The 18446-nt window shown below is 41.2% G+C and overlaps 1 protein-coding gene across 1 annotated transcript in view; it reads left to right on the forward strand.

The window, feature by feature from the left end:
• Window positions 1-18446, forward strand: part of gabra2a (gamma-aminobutyric acid type A receptor subunit alpha2a) — a 30679-nt gene that overhangs the window by 356 nt on the left and 11877 nt on the right. Inside the window, exons 2-3 of the mRNA XM_060924674.1 lie at window positions 122-237; window positions 5330-5397. Of these exons, the coding sequence (XP_060780657.1) occupies window positions 122-237; window positions 5330-5397 (184 nt within the window). The remainder of the gene's footprint in view (window positions 1-121; window positions 238-5329; window positions 5398-18446) is intronic.

Consider the following 18446-nt stretch of genomic DNA (forward strand, 5'->3'; position numbering starts at 1 on the left):
CTACTGACAGATTTTTGATCCTTCATTATTTAAGAAGGTGTGATGTTAGAGACAGTGCTGTTGAGAATGCATTAATGTTTAATAGTGTTTTTTTTTTTCTTCTTCTTGGCAATATATGAAGGTCAAAATCAGATGTGTCTGGGTCAGAGGCTTTCAAAACCAACATCACACTTTTCACAAGAATCCTGGACCGATTGTTGGATGGCTACGATAACAGGCTGAGACCGGGTCTTGGAGGTGAGTGACAATAAAGCACATTAAAGTGCCTTGCTGCTAGATTGGTGGCTCACCTCATATCTGTAGACTCCAAATCAAGCTGTTGAAGCAAAGGGGTTTATTGATTTGTGCAATCCATATGCCTTGAGAGATCCCTGATTATTCTATATGACTTATTATTCTGTGTTCTATATTTATCCTGTATGATCACACGGTTTTAATGATTGTACAAATACTTAGAATTCATATGATGTAGCTTGTAAATTGATAAATGTTTGAAGATTCATCAGCTTCAAACTGAATCTAAATGTAGTTTTCTATATAAAATTTCTATTTAACAATTATTTTCCAAAGGTGAAGTGAATATCGGTGAATAATAACTAAAACAAAATTGAGGTTATTATTCACGGATATTCACTGAGCCTGAAGCAGATAATTGTTTTAGTATAAATATACAGGTGATTTTATTTAAAAAAAATCATATAAAAAAAAACTTATTTCAAACTTCAAAAGTGTCATGCAGATGTAATAAGGCACGCACAGGCTTGTCACTTATCTATGCTGCTGACTCACATAAAATACTTTGTTTTGAAATAGATAAAATAAATCACAATTCCACCTGACTGTTGAATAGTTTTAGACCAAACCTTGTAGCATCTTTAGTGCTTTTAGGAACAGCATTTTCTTTCATAATCTGTAATTCTTCCTAATTTACAGTGACGAAACGATTGGCCGCCATTTTTTCCGAGTCACTTGCGATGATTATCGAGAAATAATCAGAATCTCTCGACCAATCAGCGTGCGCAATTTCCTATAATCACCTGCGTATTTATACTAAATAAAATTATTAAATTGGGGTTCATTTGGAAATAAAGTCAAGTGACAAATTAAAGGAACAGCCCAAATAAATAAGTTGAAAACAAGTCCATATGCTTCCAGATGATACAATTAACTCCAAATAACAAATAACCTCCCGTGTTCTGTTACATATATAAAAATGCTTGAGAAGGTGCAGTTAACCTCAGTTTTGGATTTTGGAAGAGAAAAATAGTTTCTGGGTTCTTTTTGGGAAATGATTTCAGTCACAAAATCTCCTGTACTGGTTGTTTCAACAGGAGCAGTGTCTAAATTACATGTGCATTTAAATCATTAAACATTAAACATTAGGGTGTGCAAAGGACACATTCAGTGACCATGATGTTTTTTGTGCACAGAAGAGCAACTGATAAGCACTGTTCTTCAAGGTACTGAGAATGTGAATGCAGGACTTGAACAGACTGACAGCAATAATTATACAGAGAGAGAGAGAAAGAGAGAGGTATTATAGTTTGCAGTGCATAAGCCCCTCATTATGAAGACAAATGCATATGAGAGTTCAGTGGTGCACAAAGCACACTAGTTATCCTTCATGGAGTCATGAGTCATGTCACAGAAGTCATGTCTTCTCAGCAGTTACATGAGCGCATGTGTGTTGTATAGAGGGCTACCGCATGACGTCACCGCGCCGCAAGATTTTGTTAGGCGCCATATTGGAAGACCAAGTACATGCACTCACAATATAAAACAAACTACGAGCGAGAGTAAAGTGACACGATGGCTGATAATTCTGGTTATGTGAGTACATTACCAGCTGCAGAAAGGGCACGGTATGTGGAGAAACTGGCTGTGATTGATGGGTTTGACCCATATGATAAGACTCGCGGCAAGGGAGAATGGAAACATAAGGAGGACCGGACACCAATTCTGCCATCTGTTTGCTACCCAGACATTGTAAACTATTTGTTGTTTACACCCAGTGCCTACACTGCTGATGACTTGAAAGCCTACAAAGGGCTACAGGCTTACAATTATGTTGTTAGTGGCTTGGTTCGTGATATTACAGCTGTTATTAAGAATAACTTGCACATAGTTATGGCCAAGGTAATCTTGTTGATATTTATCTTTTAATAATATATCTTTTCAGTTGAAAAATTAATACTTTTTGTTACTATTAAGGTATCCATAATTTAGGTTAATTTATCCAAATTATACATATGTATTTATGATATATGCCTACACAACAACTATGCTTTATTTATATAATAGGAGGGAGAGCAAGCCCCAAACCATCCTAAATTATTATTATTATTAAATTGTAGAAGTCTGGGAGGCTTGCTCCTCATACAGTTATCAACTTGGAGCCAATTTAGCATGTTTTAAATCTGAATTTCTTGCGTTTGCTTACCTCAAAGTGTCCACAGATCATGCACAGACTTATCCATTATATCCACATTTTTTTGCCAAGTCTCACACAGGTTTCTTTTAAGTCTACTGTTGGGCCAATAAATCATAAATAAAACAGCTCAGATTTGTTTGTTTAAGTCGTTTGCCACTCCACTTCATTCTCGTGGGTTCACATACCGCTGCCATTATTTTCCCCCTAATCACGAGTTTGTTGGTCTTCCAAAATGGCGCAGGGTCTGTTTACTTCCAGTTTCGGGTGACGTCAGTGAAATCCCTCTATAGCAACAGAACAGCACAGGAATGAACGAGTGACCCTTACAACTAGGAGGGTTGTTATATTTTTCTGTCTTGGTTTGCATCCATGTCAATGCAAATTAATTCAGGCACTGCCTAAAAGTGGAGCTCCCATCTGTTTCTGGGTTGTAGAATTTTCTTATATCATAGCCAGCCTCTTTTGTTTTATTCCTTTACCATTATAGTTACTATACTGTTTCCTTATGTTGTACAAAACGTCGGGCGACAACAGTGACAAGTTACTCACTACTATACTGTCCCAACTACTACTCTTCTTCACACTTCACTAGTTGTTGGGTTTCCTGTGGTGGTAGGCACACATGCACAGGACCGAAACCATCAGAAAACACCTCGATGGGGTTACTCACTATTCAGCTGTTGGGTTTCCTATGGTGACAGGCATGCACGCACAGGACCGAAACCATCAGAAAACAACTCGATGGGTTTCTTTATGTATCCACACTCTATGCCTATGGGGCTCTGCTAATACAAAGTTATTCTGACAGATCATGTTTATCCTAATATTTTCATCCTGATATGAGTGATCTCATCCAGGATAATGACCCCCCCCCCCCCCCCCCCCCCACACACACACACACACACACACACACACACTGGCAGGAAACAAGGGCTCCATGAATGGTGTGACAAATATGAAAATGCTATATAATACAGACTCCTCAGATCTCAACCAAATTAAATGCCTATAGTCAAGTCAAGTTTATTTGTGTAGCGCTTTTAACAATAAACATTGTCGCAAAGCAGCTTTACAGAATTTGAACGACTTAAAACATGAGCTAATTTTATCCCTAATCTATCCCCAATGAGGATGATGTATATAGAGGATCATAACAAATTTCCACCTATAAAGGATCATAACAAATGTGGACTAATTTGTTAGACAGCGCTTGACATCAAACTTATCAAAATACCAATTAAGGGATTTTTTTTTTTTTGGAAGAACAGTGTTCGTCCTTCAAGTTCTGTTCCTGAGATTTGTAAGATCAATGCCAATTCTATTTTTTTCTTTTATTGCAAGAGTACACTGTGATTCACTGAAATCAAGCTTAATCTAACAAATTTTCTGGTCTCTGTGTGTGGTATCTATGTGAATTTATTTTAATCCCTGTAAGCTTTGATGTGTTGTCAGGGTATTCTGAGAAAACAAATGGGAGAATAAAACATGAAAGTCCCAATAGGCCATTTGCAGGAATTGGTCACGTGTCACTTTCCCCCATAGCAACAAGCCCGTGGTGGGCAAGCTAACTTGACATTCCTTGACAACCATAAGAGTTTGACTGGCGATGCGAAGCAATCCATTTCTATAATAGCTGTTTTTAACTTTTCTACTGTCTTTTTTGACCCCAATTTTCGTGTGTACTTGGAAAAAGTTTGTGGTTTTAACTTCTGTCGTAAGTTAAAGCGAATCATTGGGGAATAAATCTGCTTCTTATCAGCTAAAACACATCTACAGGTATATCATCTGTATTTATTTTCAAGAATCTTCACACATTAAGTGAATGAGAAAGGTAGAAAGGAGAAATTATAAGTTATAAACATACCTGAGAAATCCGCCATTTCGCACGTGAATTTCTTTCGGCGGTGACCAACTTGAGTCCAAAAAACTATTTTTTATGGCCAATGATTTGCTTTAACTTATGACGGAAGTTAAAACCACAAACTTTTTCCAAGTACACATGAAAATTTGGGTCAAAAAAGACAGTAGAAAAGGTAAAAACAGCTATTATAGAAATGGATTGCTTCGCATTGGCAGTCAAACTCTTATGGTTGTCAAGGAATGTCAAGTTAGCTTACCCACCACGGAATTGTTGCTATGGGGAAAATTGACACATGACCAATTCCTGCAAATTGCCTATTATCATTATTAACTCTGTTATTGATGTTCTTCATACAATTAGATAATAGTCATAGAAATTTCTGTGATGTCTGCTGTGACTTCATATCAAAACATGCTCATCAACATTAATTGCAATCACTGTAGCATTTAAAAAAATAATTGGGTGAGGTTTTTTTTTTTTTAGTCAAAATGCAAACATATTTGCATGCGTGCATGCACGCATGCACGCACACAAAATCAATGCAGAGGTACTGATAGGTGAAGAAAAATGTGGTAGCTCTGTTTTGCTTTGGGGTCATTTGCTAGCATGGTACTGCAAATCAATGCAAAAATATTCTGACCATTTTTTCCTACAATGAAACATTTATATCTTACTGGGAGTCGTCTTCTCCAGAATGACAGTGTACCCATTGACAGGCCATGAGGGCTCACTGGATGGTTAGATGAGGATGAAAATGCTTAAAATCCTATGCTATGGCTTTTGCAGTTACTATATCAAAACACCAACGATGGAATATCTTTTGGAAAAATGGTGGTCTATACTTGTAGAATCAATACCAAGGGGCACTGAAACTATTCATTTGTCTTGAGGTGACCAAAACTAAGACACTTTATGTTGGTTTTTCCTTTAATCTCAGGACTTATTGCTGCACACATTACATTAATAATGAAACAACATTGCTCTGCTTCCTTTTGTCACCGATGATGAGTTTATTGCTCTTTTTTTTTTTTTTGTAGATCGAGTGACAGAGGTAAAGACAGATATTTACGTGACCAGTTTTGGGCCAGTATCGGATGCAGACATGGTAAAATATTCTTTTCTGCCAGTAATCACATGCTATGTCCTGAGATCATATATGTCTTTCTGTATTATTCCACTTTCTCATATCCTGTCTCCCTGTCTGTCTCATGGTCCCACTCTGTTGTCTGTTCATAGCACAGGTTTCTGCTACATGCCTAAAAGCTTTTCCAGAACCCCATTTTACTCTGTTTCACAGGTGCTCCCTGCTTTCAAATATTGAAAATAAAGCAGAATAGAGGTTTCCATAAAAACGAGGTATTGACTATACATTGGTACTCACTGACCCCTTCATACACTGACACAGGCTGAAAAGAGGGAGGGCGGGGGCGTCGTGGCTCGGGTGGTTGGGGCGCCATGCCATGAATGCGGGCGACCCGGGTTCGGTTCCGGCCCGAGGTCGTTTCCCGATCCCTTCCCGTCTCTCTCCCGCTCATTTCCTGTCTCTACACTGTCCTATCCAATAAAGGTGCAAAAAGCCCAAAAAAATATCTTTTAAAAAAAAAAGAGGGAGGGCATCTGAGCTCTGAGACCTCCATTATTGCTGCTCCTCTTTATTCAGTGGTGTATTTCAGCTGTAGAGCATTTGTGTGTTTGAATCACTATGATTGTACAATATTGTGAGTTACAGTGATGGACACCCAGAACCCAGAATCAGGTAATGAGAGATTTAAAAGAGTATTTGATGGTGTTTACAAAAGAGGATGCAAACAGCCATGCTGTGGTAGGAGTAGAAGGATGACAATGCATCTTTTTTATGTCTTTATGAAGTGTATCAGTAAGAAAGGGCAATAAATTTGAAAATATATGGACACAGTGAGGGGTGAGGAAGCATTCCATTTTTCATTTCATCCATTATCCGTACCCACTTATCCTGTGCAGGTTCACGGGCAAGCTGGAGCCTATTCCAGCTGACTATGGATGAGAGGCGGGGTACACCCTGGACAAGTTGCCAGATCATCACAGGGCTGACACAAAGAGACAAACAACCATTCACACTCACATTCACATCTACCGTCAATTTAGAGCCATCAGTTAACCTAACCTGCATATTTTTGGACTGTGGGGGAAACCGGAGCACCCGGAGGAAACCCACGCAGACACGGGGAGAACATGCAAACTCCGCACAGAAAGGCCCTCGCCGTCCACGGGGCTCGAACCCGGACCTTCCTGTTGTGAGGCGACAATGCTAACCACTACATCACCATGCCACCGGGGTAAGGAAATATAAAAAATAAAATCACGGGGGTGTCATGGCTCAGATGGCTAAGGCACCATACCATGGATCCGGGGACCCGGGTTTGGTTCCGACCCGGGGTCGTTTCCCGATCCCTCCCCATCTCTCTCTCCCGCTCATTTCCTGTCTCTCTACACTGTCCTATCTATAAAGAAAAAAAAAATCTCAAAAAAAATAAATAAATAAATAAAAAATAAAATCACCAGTCAATTGGTACAGTTAAACTGAGAAGTGTGACATGCTAATAGATTTTGGGTGGACATCAGACAGTAGTAAGTGGTGATGACACAATTGTTTTATTTAATCATTTAAGGTAACAATAGGCAACCAATCTTGTTATATTAATAATGTTGCCATAAAATTCCTTTATGACACTTCCACTTAAAATCGTTAATTATTAGATGCTAAAAATTACATTGTTTTATACAACCAGATCTGCACCTCTTCTGCAGTAAAGCACCAGTACTTCATAGGCCGTCACCTTGCTTTCTCTATACTCAGAGTGTAACTAGCTTGCTTTCAAATGGAAAAGGGGAAATTGTACAATTTTAGTCAAAGTAATTAAAGTGTTTAATCAACAAACAAAAAAAAGAAAAACAAACATATGGATGTGTGTGTGTGTGTGTGTGTGTGTGTGTGTGTAAGAAAGCGAGAGAGAGGATATTACACAGTTGCACGAAGATATGAAGTTTATTTTCGAGTGTTGAACATATTCACGAGTGAGGAAAGTAAACGAGTGAAAATATTTTTGTAGTGTGTGCCTGAGGGTGGGTGGAACACTGAAGCGCAGACAGGCAGGAAAATGATGCTGAACTCAATCTTCTTATTTTAACACTCGCTTTTCAGCTTTAAGTCAACTTGCAAGTCTTTCTCTCTCTGTATGTGTGTGTGTATATATATATATATATATATATATATATATATATATATATATATATATATATATAAAATCCATGAAATCAAGTTGTACATGAGCTGATAGCTGACAAGGAGGTGCGTAGCTGACAAGATTGAGTGGAGTAACCGTAATTTTATTTATATACAATATATAATTGTTTTTTTTTTTTTGTGGTCTGGTTTCCATCAAATCCTGTGCTCTGATTGGCTGGCGAGCGGGTCCGTATCCTACGATACGGACCCCGGATACGGACCTCTGGCGACTCGCTCATTCACAACAACAAACATAGTAGCAATTTTTGTCAACATTTATTTTTGCATTTCTCAGGAGAATAGCATTAATTTTACATCATGGATAGTGATAATGACAGTGTTCACAGCAAAAGCGAGTTTTACTACCCTGAGGAAGAAGAAATAAAAGAAAACATTTCAGGAGAAAGCTAAAAACCAGAGGGCCTCGGTCAGTACTTTCAAGACCTTGGTCACGGTATTTCACGATACGGACCTCCCAGCTGGTAAATAACGTATATTTATTTTTTTCGCGGTCCGGTTTCCATCAAATCCTGAGGTCTGATTGGCTGGCGAGCAGGTCCGTATCCTATGTTACGGACCCTGGTTATGGACTTCTGGTGACTCGCTTGTTCACAACAACAAACATAGTAGAATTTTTTTTGTCAACATTTATCTTTTTTTAAGATTTATTTATAAGATTATCAAAAATCTTATAAATTTTTGCCAGCATTTCTCAGGAGAATAGCATTAATTTTACAGCATGGATAGTGATAACGACAGTGTTCAGAGTGAAAGCGAGTTTTACTACCCTGAGGAAGAAGAAATAAAAGAAAACATTTCAGGAGAAAGCTAAAAACCTGTAACTGTTGCTAACGCCGAGCAAAAACATGGCTGAATCCTGAATGACTCAATTTTGTATAAATAGGGGACTACATAGGTGGCAAAATGTAGTTTTTTTCCTGCCATGGAAGTGCACTTGTATACCAAGGAGGAAGCCATTTGCATTACAGCCGTGAATGAGGATTCAAAATGGCGGCTCGGCTCGGTTTTCCCTTTCGGGCGCTCCCGTTTTCTGTTAGAATTTGGTAAAGGAAAAAAAAAAAATATTATTTACCAGCTTAAGGTCGGTCTGTATGGTGAAACCGTGACCGAGGTTTTGAAAGTACTGACCGAGGCCCTCTGGGCCGATACGGACCTCCTAGCTGGTAAATAACATTTTATATATAACACATTTATTCTATCCACATTCACTAGATTTTGAGAAACAGAGCATTTTTTTATTTTTTGCAAATTCAATAAATAAAAACTTTATACAAAATATCTGCCAAAATAATTTCCGCTTAGAATGTAAACAAGCTGGCGAAATGACAGTAGCAATTTGTGAAAAATGCGAGAAGAATAATTCTTGAAAAATAAAAAAAGATATGTTCTTACCATCAAATACTTTCATCCCATATTTTGTTGCTTTTTTGTATTTTTTGGGGTTTTGTTTTCGAGTAGAGTTTTTATTTTGTCCTCTGTTGGTTCAGCAACACGTTCCACCATTTTGTTTTTCTCCACTCATGGTACATGAGCTGATAGCCTAGTAGTAGAGTAGCCAATCAGAGCGTGCGATTGCTCATATCCAGTGAATGTGGATAGAACACAGTTCTCTCCAAAAGAACTGGAAAGGCAAATTCTTTTATTTTTCCATAAACTGAAGACAAGTGTGTGAGATTAAAAGATGAATATGAGATGACATCAGGATTTCAGCTTTCATTTTCTGATCTTTATATCTAGATATATTAAACAGACAGAAATTTAGAGATAAGTCACAAAAGTTCTGGAACCAAGATGAACCTCTTACAAAGGGATGGAAAGGCCAAAGTGTGGAGAAACCAAGGATCTGCTCATGATCCAAAATGTACAAGCTCAATGGTCAAGCATGGTGGAGGTAGAGTTTCATGGCTTGGGCTTGCATGGCTGCTTCTGGAACAGGCCCAATAGTCTTTACTGATGATGTAACACATGAAGATAACAGCAGAATGAATTCAGAGGTCAACAGAAATATTCTCTCTGCCAATTTACAGAGAAATGTATCCAATATAATTTGGAGGAACCTCATGATTCAGCAAGACAATGATCCAAAACGTACTACCAACCCAACAAAGGATTTAATCTGGGGACAAAAGTGGAAGGTTTTAGACTGGCCAAGTCAATCACCAGACCTTAACCCAACTGGGCATTCAGTTCACCTCTTGAAGAGGAGACTCAAGGATGAAAACCCCCAAACATGCAACAACTGAAATGAGCTACAGTACAAGCATGGAAAAGCATAAAAAAAAGAAGTATGCAACAGTTTGGTGATGTCAGTGAGTCACCAGATTGATGCAATTACTGCAAGCAAAGGATATGCAACCAAATATTAAATGTTATTTACTTTCAGACTATTTGTTACTATACTTTTGCTCACCTAAAAATTGGGTGGTCTGCCATCAAAAGGTTTCATGTTCTAAGTTGTTTAACACCTTTAGATTTAAAGATCAGGAAATCAAAGCTGAAGTTCTGATCTCTTATCTCATATTCAACCCAAATGTGTATAGCAGTGTATAGCAAAAACAAAAGAATTGGCCTTGCTGTTCCAATGTGCTTCACTGTATGTGTATTATGTTAATCATATACAAATAAGCATTTGTAACTGGAAAATTTCATCTCATCTCATTATCTCTAGCCGCTTTATCCTGTTCTACAGGGTCGCAGGCAAGCTGAAGCCTATCCCAGCTGACTACGGGCGAAAGGCAGGGTACACCCTGGACAAGTCGCCAGGTCATCACAGGGCTGACACATAGACACAAACAACCATTCACACTCACATTCACACCTACGGTCAATTTAGAGTCACCAGTTAACCTAACCTGCATGTCTTTGGACTGTGGGGGAAACCAGAGCACCCGGAGGAAACCCACGCGGACACGGGGAGAACATGCAAACTCCGCACAGAAAGGCCCTCGCCGGCCACGGGGCTCGAACCCAGACCTTCTTGCTGTGAGGCGACAGCGCTAACCACTACACCACCGTGCCGCCCCTAACTGGAAAATATCTTAAATATTAATATTTGCATACATTTTAAAATCTGAAATACACCTCCTAGCTACTGTACCGTATGCCTCTGTTCAATCACACCATTGCCCATCCAGGATACACAGAAGTTGTCCATTGTTTCTTGATTCTTCTAGATTCAGAATGACAGAGGTACAGCCTGGTATTTAAGTGATCACTATCTTCTTTTTCTTTCTTGTCAGTAATCATGTATATGTCTCGATATTGTGTATACATACATGCCTTTCTGTTTTATTTTGTACATATCTTATTTTGTCTTCCTCTCGCTCACTCTCCATTGTCTATTCATAGCACTGATATCTGCTATGTTCCTAAAAGCTTTTCCAGAAACCCATTTCACTCTGTTTCATAGACTCTCTACTTTTAAGTATTTGTAATAAATTATTTAAAAACAAGCATTTTCTTTTAAGCTCAGAAACAGGGGATAGAAAATGTAAAGCACAAAGCCTTTATTCCTGTTCTGTCAATTACAATAAGATGTAGCATTAAAGGTGACCTATTATACCCCTTTTCCATAAGTTGACACAGTTCCCTGAGGTCTTATTGAAATATCTATGGCATGCTTTTTGTTAAAATACCACAAGGATAAAGCACCACAGTGTTGTCCTCCCCCTGTCTAAACAGGCCTATTCAAAACGGCTGATTTAGAGTGCTTGCTCCTTTAAATGATAATGAATCACTGCTCACCCCACCCCCTCTTCTGCCAGCCAGTCAGGTCGCACTTTCCTCATGAATATTCATTCACAAAGGTAATTGTCAAGCCATGAGTGGAGATATTCAGATGAAGGAGAGGCATAATTCTAATGAAATCCCCTTGTAACCTGGAGACAAATCTGAACGGTTTGTTGAAGCACATGCTTTCTGAAATAGGCAGCCCAAAATAAACTGACTGGGTGTTTTATTTCAGAGTTTGTGGGTTGGTAGGCACTACAGATACCTAAATGTAAATGTCGTGTAAATGCACATGCACCGAAAAAGTGAGTTTTTCATAACGTCTTCTTTAAAGCAAATTACGATAAAAGAAATACAATTTTTGGTAATATGATTATATGCAGGGGCGGCACGGTGGTGTAGTGGTTAGCGCTGTCGCCTCACAGCAAGAAGGTCCGGGTTCGAGCCCCGGGGCCGGCGAGGGCCTTTCTGTGCGGAGTTTGCATGTTCTCCCCGTGTCCGCGTGGGTTTCCTCCGGGTGCTCCGGTTTCCCCCACAGTCCAAAGACATGCAGGTTAGGTTAACTGGTGACTCTAAATTGACCGTAGGTGTGAATGTGAGTGTGAATGGTTGTCTGTGTCTATGTGTCAGCCCTGTGATGACCTGGCGACTTGTCCAGGGTGTACCCCGCCTTTCGCCCGTAGTCAGCTGGGATAGGCTCCAGCTTGCCTGCGACCCTGTAGAAGGATAAAGCGGCTAGAGATAATGTGATGTGTGATGTGTGTGTGATTATATGCAAATGACAAAGATTTAAATAAACATGTAATAATGGTCACAATGATATTGTGGATATATTACGGTTGATTGTCATGATCAGGACAGGTGATCCACATAAATCATGAGCTCAAGAAGAACATTTCATTTACTCAGAGATACAAAAAGTTGCATTCTGGATCACTCAGAATGCATTATTTTACATCAATATTTTAAGGATTGTCCAGGGGAGGACCCCCAGTCCCTCTGTCTTTTCACATCACGGTGACTTTGGGTCTGCCTACCACTCTTTTCCAAATGCCCTCTACTCCAAAAGTTATTGACAGGGCTGAGTCAGTACAAAGTGTCAGTATGCTATAAACAGTATGTTAGTGCAGTAATAAGTGAATGTGGAAGGGAGGTGGTGGTCAAGTTCCAGTTTGTGAATGGAGAGCGAGGCCAGGGAAGGTGAGTGGCAAAACGATTGCACCTGTGTTGAATTAATGTGGTGTGTGTGTGTGTGCTTGTTCCCAGTGACAGCAAGCTGATAAAAGGGTGGAGATAAGGAAAGAGGATGTCTCTGACCAGAGTGTTGGTTGGTTGTGTGTGTGTGTGTGTGTGTGTAGACGAATACAAATTTACCTGACAAGCACAGGAAAGCGATTCTTTCTGTAATAAAAAGAGAGAGTGATCCACAAACCCGCCTGTCTTTGTGTTTCAGCATCCTCCCCAATCAGGGATTTATTACAGTGATCAGTAAGGAACAGTCAGACAGATGGAACCAAAACGTTTAAAGTGACTTGGATATCATTTATTGATTTAAGGTATCCATGTAGTAGGTGCTAGTTGGACTCAAGCTGTTACCCAGTCTGGCAGCCCTTGAGTGAATGCTGCAGAAACTTCTGCCAGATGGAACAGGGCAAATAGATTATGGGAGGAGTGGGATTGTTTAGGATCATCTACAATGCCGGAGGCCTTGTGGATGCTGCCTGAGTAGAAAACTTCCTCACAAAGCTATGGATGTGTCCTGGTGATGTGTTCAGATGTCTGAACTATCCTCTGTAGGATCTTGTGATCTGAGATGTTGCAATTTCCAAACCAGACAGTGAAGCAGCTGGTCAGGACACTATCTGTGATGCCCTATAAAACATGGTGAGGATGGGTGGAAGGATGTTTCCCTTCCCTTTTGTCCTTCAGGTGCTGGAGGAAATGCATGCACTGCTGGGCTCTTTTGGCCAGGGAGCTGGTTTTGGTTGTCCAGGTGAGGTTTTCCATGGTGTGAATGCCAAGGAACTTGGTGCTCATCATTCTCTGTACTGTGGAGCCATTTATGCACAGGGGGCGTACTCAACACAGGACTTCCTGAAGTCAACAACAATATATTTTAATTTGTTAACATTCAGAGACAGTTTTTGTTCTTGCACCAGACTGTAAGCCCTTCCACCTCTTCTCTGTATGATCAGGGATGTGATTTTTCCGCAAATTCGCGGAATTCCGCTTTTTTCACCTCAAAACTTGAAGAAAAATTTTTTTTCCGATTTTTCCCTCATCCACATTCGTATCCTATTCGTTCCGACTTTGTTTGAAAGATGGCAGCCTCGGATTTGCATCTTTACGCCTCGATCACAGAGGCTGCCATCTTTCAACTCTGTTTGAAGCGAGCTTACGTACAGCTATCTAACAAGCACGTTCATTGGTTGTTACAGAGTGATGAGCCAATCACGTACCTCGTTTCATCTCAATGACGTAATTGCGTAAATGACGTAATTACGTCGATGAGATGAAACGAGGTACGTGATTGGCTCATCGCTCTGTAACAACCAATGAACGCGCTTGTTAGATAGCTGTACGTAAGCTCGCTTCAAACAAAGAGTTGAAAGATGGCAGCCTCCGTGATCGAGCGTAAAGATGCAAATCGAGTTAAAGAAATTGACAGAATAGTGAAAAAAAAAGTTCCGCTGGGAATGGTTGGAGAAAAACCGCGGCTCGCCTCGGGGCGAATTACGTCACAAGGCACGGGGCTAGCGGGTCCTGCTCACGCTGGTTCTTTGGGGTGTGTGTGAGTGAGTGTGTGTGTGTGTGTGTGTGTGTGTGTGTGTGTGTGAGAGAGTGAGAGAGAGAGAGAGAGAGTGTGTGTGTGAGAGAGTGAGAGAGTGTGTGTGAGCGAGAGTGTGTGTGTGAGAGTGAGCGAGTGTGTGTGTGTGTGTGTGTGTGTGTGTGTGTGTGTGTGTGTGTGTGTGTGTGTGTGTGAGAGTGAGCGAGAGTGTGTGTGTGTGTGTGTGTGTGTGTCAGAGTTGCATGTTGACCATTAAATTGGCTTGAATTTGTTAATCATGACAAGTTTTTTCTTGTGTGTTTGCTTGCCATTTTAGTACAATTTTTAAGTCAGAAAACCCCAGAACCCAGGAGCTTCGGGGGGGCTTCCCCCCTTGTCCCCCCACCAGGCCGCTGCCCTGGACCAGCTGGGGGCCTGCGGCCCCCAGACCCCCGGCTAAAATTTTCAGATAATTTCACCAGCCCCAAATCACATCCCTGTATGATGTCTCATTGCTGTCACTTATGACCACTGTTGTATCATCAGTGAACTTCACAATGTAATTTTAACTGGATCTGGCAGTGCAGTAATGGGTCAGCAGTGTGAACAGCAGTAGCTTGAGCACACAGCCCAGTGGGGCACCAGTGCTCAGGGTGAAATTGTTGGAGGTCTTGTTGCTGATGCAAACTGACTGGGGGCTCTCAGTGAGGAAGTCCATGATCCAGATACTGAACAATGTGCTGGGGCACCACAGAAAGTGTCCTGACCAGCTGAATCGCTGTCTGGTTTGGGAGTTGCAATCTTCGATCACAGCTTATCGGTTAACTGCTGGGGGATGATTACTTTGAATACTGAACTGAACTCTAAGAGCAAACAAAGTTACATCCTTTGTGGAATGGTTGGGGTGGTATGTGAACTGCAGAGTGTTCAGTGTGGTGGGGAGTCTGGTACTAATGTGACTCATGACCAGTCACTTAAAGCACTTCATGTTGATTGGTGTGAGTGCTACTGGGCAGTAGTCCTAACACTGCAGACTTCTTCAGCACTGGTATAATGGTGATAGCCATCTGCTTGGCTCAGGGAGATAAAGATGTCCATCAGGACATCAGCCAGATGATCTATACCATCTCTGAACTCTTACATGGGTACATTATTATTGGGTACCACAACTTTGCAAGGATTGAGTCTGGAGAGAGTCTTTCCCATGTGCACCAAGGACAAGCAGAGCACCAGATGGATCGGTGGATTTCTACAATGGTAGTGTTTTGTGCTTCAAACTGTGTATAGAAGGAATTGGGTGTATCTGGGAAGGAGATGCCTGTGTTAGCATCAGCAGCACTTGCAGTCTGTGATGGCTTGGATACCTTGCTACATGTGCCGTGCATCTCTAATGTTGTCGAAGTGGTTTGTGATTTTCTTTGCATAGTTGCACTTCCCCAGCCTGATGCTGTGGGACAAGTTGATTCTCACTGTATTGCCTGTAGACCTTGGTTGCAAACTGTCACTTCTGTTTTGCACATTTGGTGATAGCTTTTGTGATTAACATCATCAATGCACTTGTTGATGTAGCCACTCGCTGTAGCTGCTTATTGGGAGATGACCTTTGGTAGCAGCTTCTTTGAAGATACTCCAGTCAATGCACTCAAAGCAATCCTGGTTTGGAGAATTAGCTCCCTCTGGCCCAACTGTTATGTGTCCTGTTTAGTGTGTTGGAGGAGTGGTGTGTAAGATGGTGTTAGCAGGACTGAAACACTGTCTGAAAGTCTAAGATAGAGGTAGGGTGCAGCTTTGTGAATATGTGGGCTCAACGGTGTACCATCTTGTGGTCTCATAAATCACATTATATTGTGGTAGTCTAATGGCAGAGTATTTTTCTGTGAAGACTTCTGGAAGCAGATTGAAGTGTCGGGCTTTGACACTTGCACTGTGTGAAGAGAGGATGAATTTATAGTGCATGTAGTATGTCTCTATGCTAGATCTGACTGAAATTGGGAGGCATCTCTCATGTTGCAGGCCTGGTCTGAAATGGCCCTGTAGCCTCTGGAAAAATTGGTCCTGCCCAGTGTTGGTTTTGGCAGCCATTTTTGATTTAGTTTTAGTCTTAGTCTTTTGGACAAAATGCTTATTAGTTTTAGTCACATTTTAGTCAATTCTATCCTTGATAGTTTTGGTCTAGTTTTAGTCGACGAAAACTAAAAGGGTTTTAGTCATTCATTTTAGTTGAAAAAATAATTACTTTAAAACGTTAAATTAGGCCAATACAGAGATAGGAAATTGTACTCGAGGTTGACAGGTTGTGCATAACATGCTCTCTACATAAACGCTGTCTAGTGCGCATGCTCTCTACATAAACGCTGTGTAGTGCAGACATCCCAAGTCTCCCGGAAGTTCCGGGAGTCTCCCGCATATTGATGGTGGCTCCCTGATGCCCGCAAATTGGATAATATCTCCCAGAATCTAGAGCAAGTGAGCAAGAGCATGCACGCAAAACATTAATGTCTGCATCGCGCATATGACGGAATGCGCGAGGGAGAGCGAGAGAGACTGTGTGTGTGCTTGTTCATGTAGTGCATGCTGGACAAAGAGCATCCTGATTGGTTTACAGATATCCCAACTCATTTCAAGGAGGTGTCGTGACACCCCCCGCTGATGGGGAAAAAAGTCATGCGTCACGACACCTCCCTGAAATGAGTTTCTGCAGGTTGGGATGTCTGCTAGTGTGTATACTCCATTGTTCACAGACTTGTGTTTCTGCCTCCGTTTAACATGTCGCAATGCGCTGATAGAGCACAAACATGTCATGATGAACACACAACTAGAAGATGACCACGCTGTCCATTAATGTAAATATGATGGCTAAACGTGCTGCTGACATTAGAGTAGCCAGGTGTGCTGCTGCTCATTTAGACATATTAAGGCACAGCAACAGGTCTGAAAAGCTACATTTCCCCCCATATGTTTCACAGTAACTCAAATATGGGTCAATATATGGCAAAGCATTCAGTTGCTGTCCCACCAATAATCCCTGCAGGACAAGTTTTACTCATGACATGTTAACTGAATTTAAGTTAGCTTAACCAAGCCAACTTTAGCATGAAGCTAGCGGTCCCATTCATTTTCGCCAGGTCACGGTGTTTTGGAAAACTTCATAGGAAATTCATCACAGACCGATTGTTGAGTGACATTAACCAAAGCTAGCAAACGTATACATAATCTGTTAACAGGACTTCTTGTAACGTTAACTTACCGTCACAGAAATGGCAGCATGGTGAGCCTTTAGATGCCTCTTGAGGTTGGTCGTATTCTTGCCACGTAGTTTATAGCCACAGTGTGTACCTCTGTCTCCCACTACAAGGCATTCTGTTTTATTTTCTGCTGGATTATGTGTAAAGCATGTCCATAAATCACCACATCTTTTCTGCCCACCAAGCCCTTGTGCTGGCATTGCTGCCGCCATGGTCCATGAACTGTGTGCGGCTGTGCCTGGTGGGCGTGACCAAACAAGGACAGGATGCAGGTGCATTGCTGATATTTTCAGCATTTGGCAGACAGGTTGCACGCGCCGTTGGAGGAAACGCCATGCATTTTGATAGTCCTATAGCCAACCCACTAACATTTTCGTCTCGTCTTGTCAACAAAAACAACAGATACGTCTCGTCATATTTTCGTGATCAAAGAGTTATGTTTAGCTCGTCACTGTCTCGTTTTAGTCATGGAAAAAAAGGTGCGTTAACGAAATCATTTAGTCATCGTTAACGAAAACACTGGTCCTGCCTTTTGGCCTCAGTGGGATGTATGTGAACTTCCACAGACATAACACTCTGGCCTGTTACTCTTTCATTTTTGTTGTGGTAAGTACTTTTCTCTCTTCTGTCCCTGGGGTTCTTGCAAAGGAATCTGTTGCCTCAAAGGGATTCTGAACTGAGGAGTAGTGTTTCTGGCACTCACACAGAGAGAGAGAGAGAGATTTATATGTTTTTGGATGGTAAGCAAATAATTGAATATGACCAACAGATATGACAAATATTAGAAATAAATTTATAATATCTTGGACTTTCAGAGGTGGGCGGCGTGGTGGTGTAGTGGTTAGCACTGTCGCCTCACAGCAAGAAGGTCCTGGGTTCAAGCCCAGTGGCTGGTGAGGGCCTTTCTCTGTGGAGTTTGCATGCTCTCCTCGCGTCTGCGTGGGTTTCCTCCGGGTGCTCCGTTTTCCCCCCACAGTCCAAAGACATGCAGGTTAGGTTAATTGGAGGCTCTAAATTTACCATAGGTGTGAATGCGAGTGTGAATGGTTGTCTGTGTCTATGTGTTAGCCCTGTGATGACCTGGCGACTTGTCCAGGGTGTACCCCACCTCTCGCCCATAGTCAGCT

The sequence above is a fragment of the Neoarius graeffei genome, chromosome 7 (genome assembly GCF_027579695.1).
Source record: "Neoarius graeffei isolate fNeoGra1 chromosome 7, fNeoGra1.pri, whole genome shotgun sequence".
NCBI classification, from domain to species: domain Eukaryota; kingdom Metazoa; phylum Chordata; class Actinopteri; order Siluriformes; family Ariidae; genus Neoarius; species Neoarius graeffei.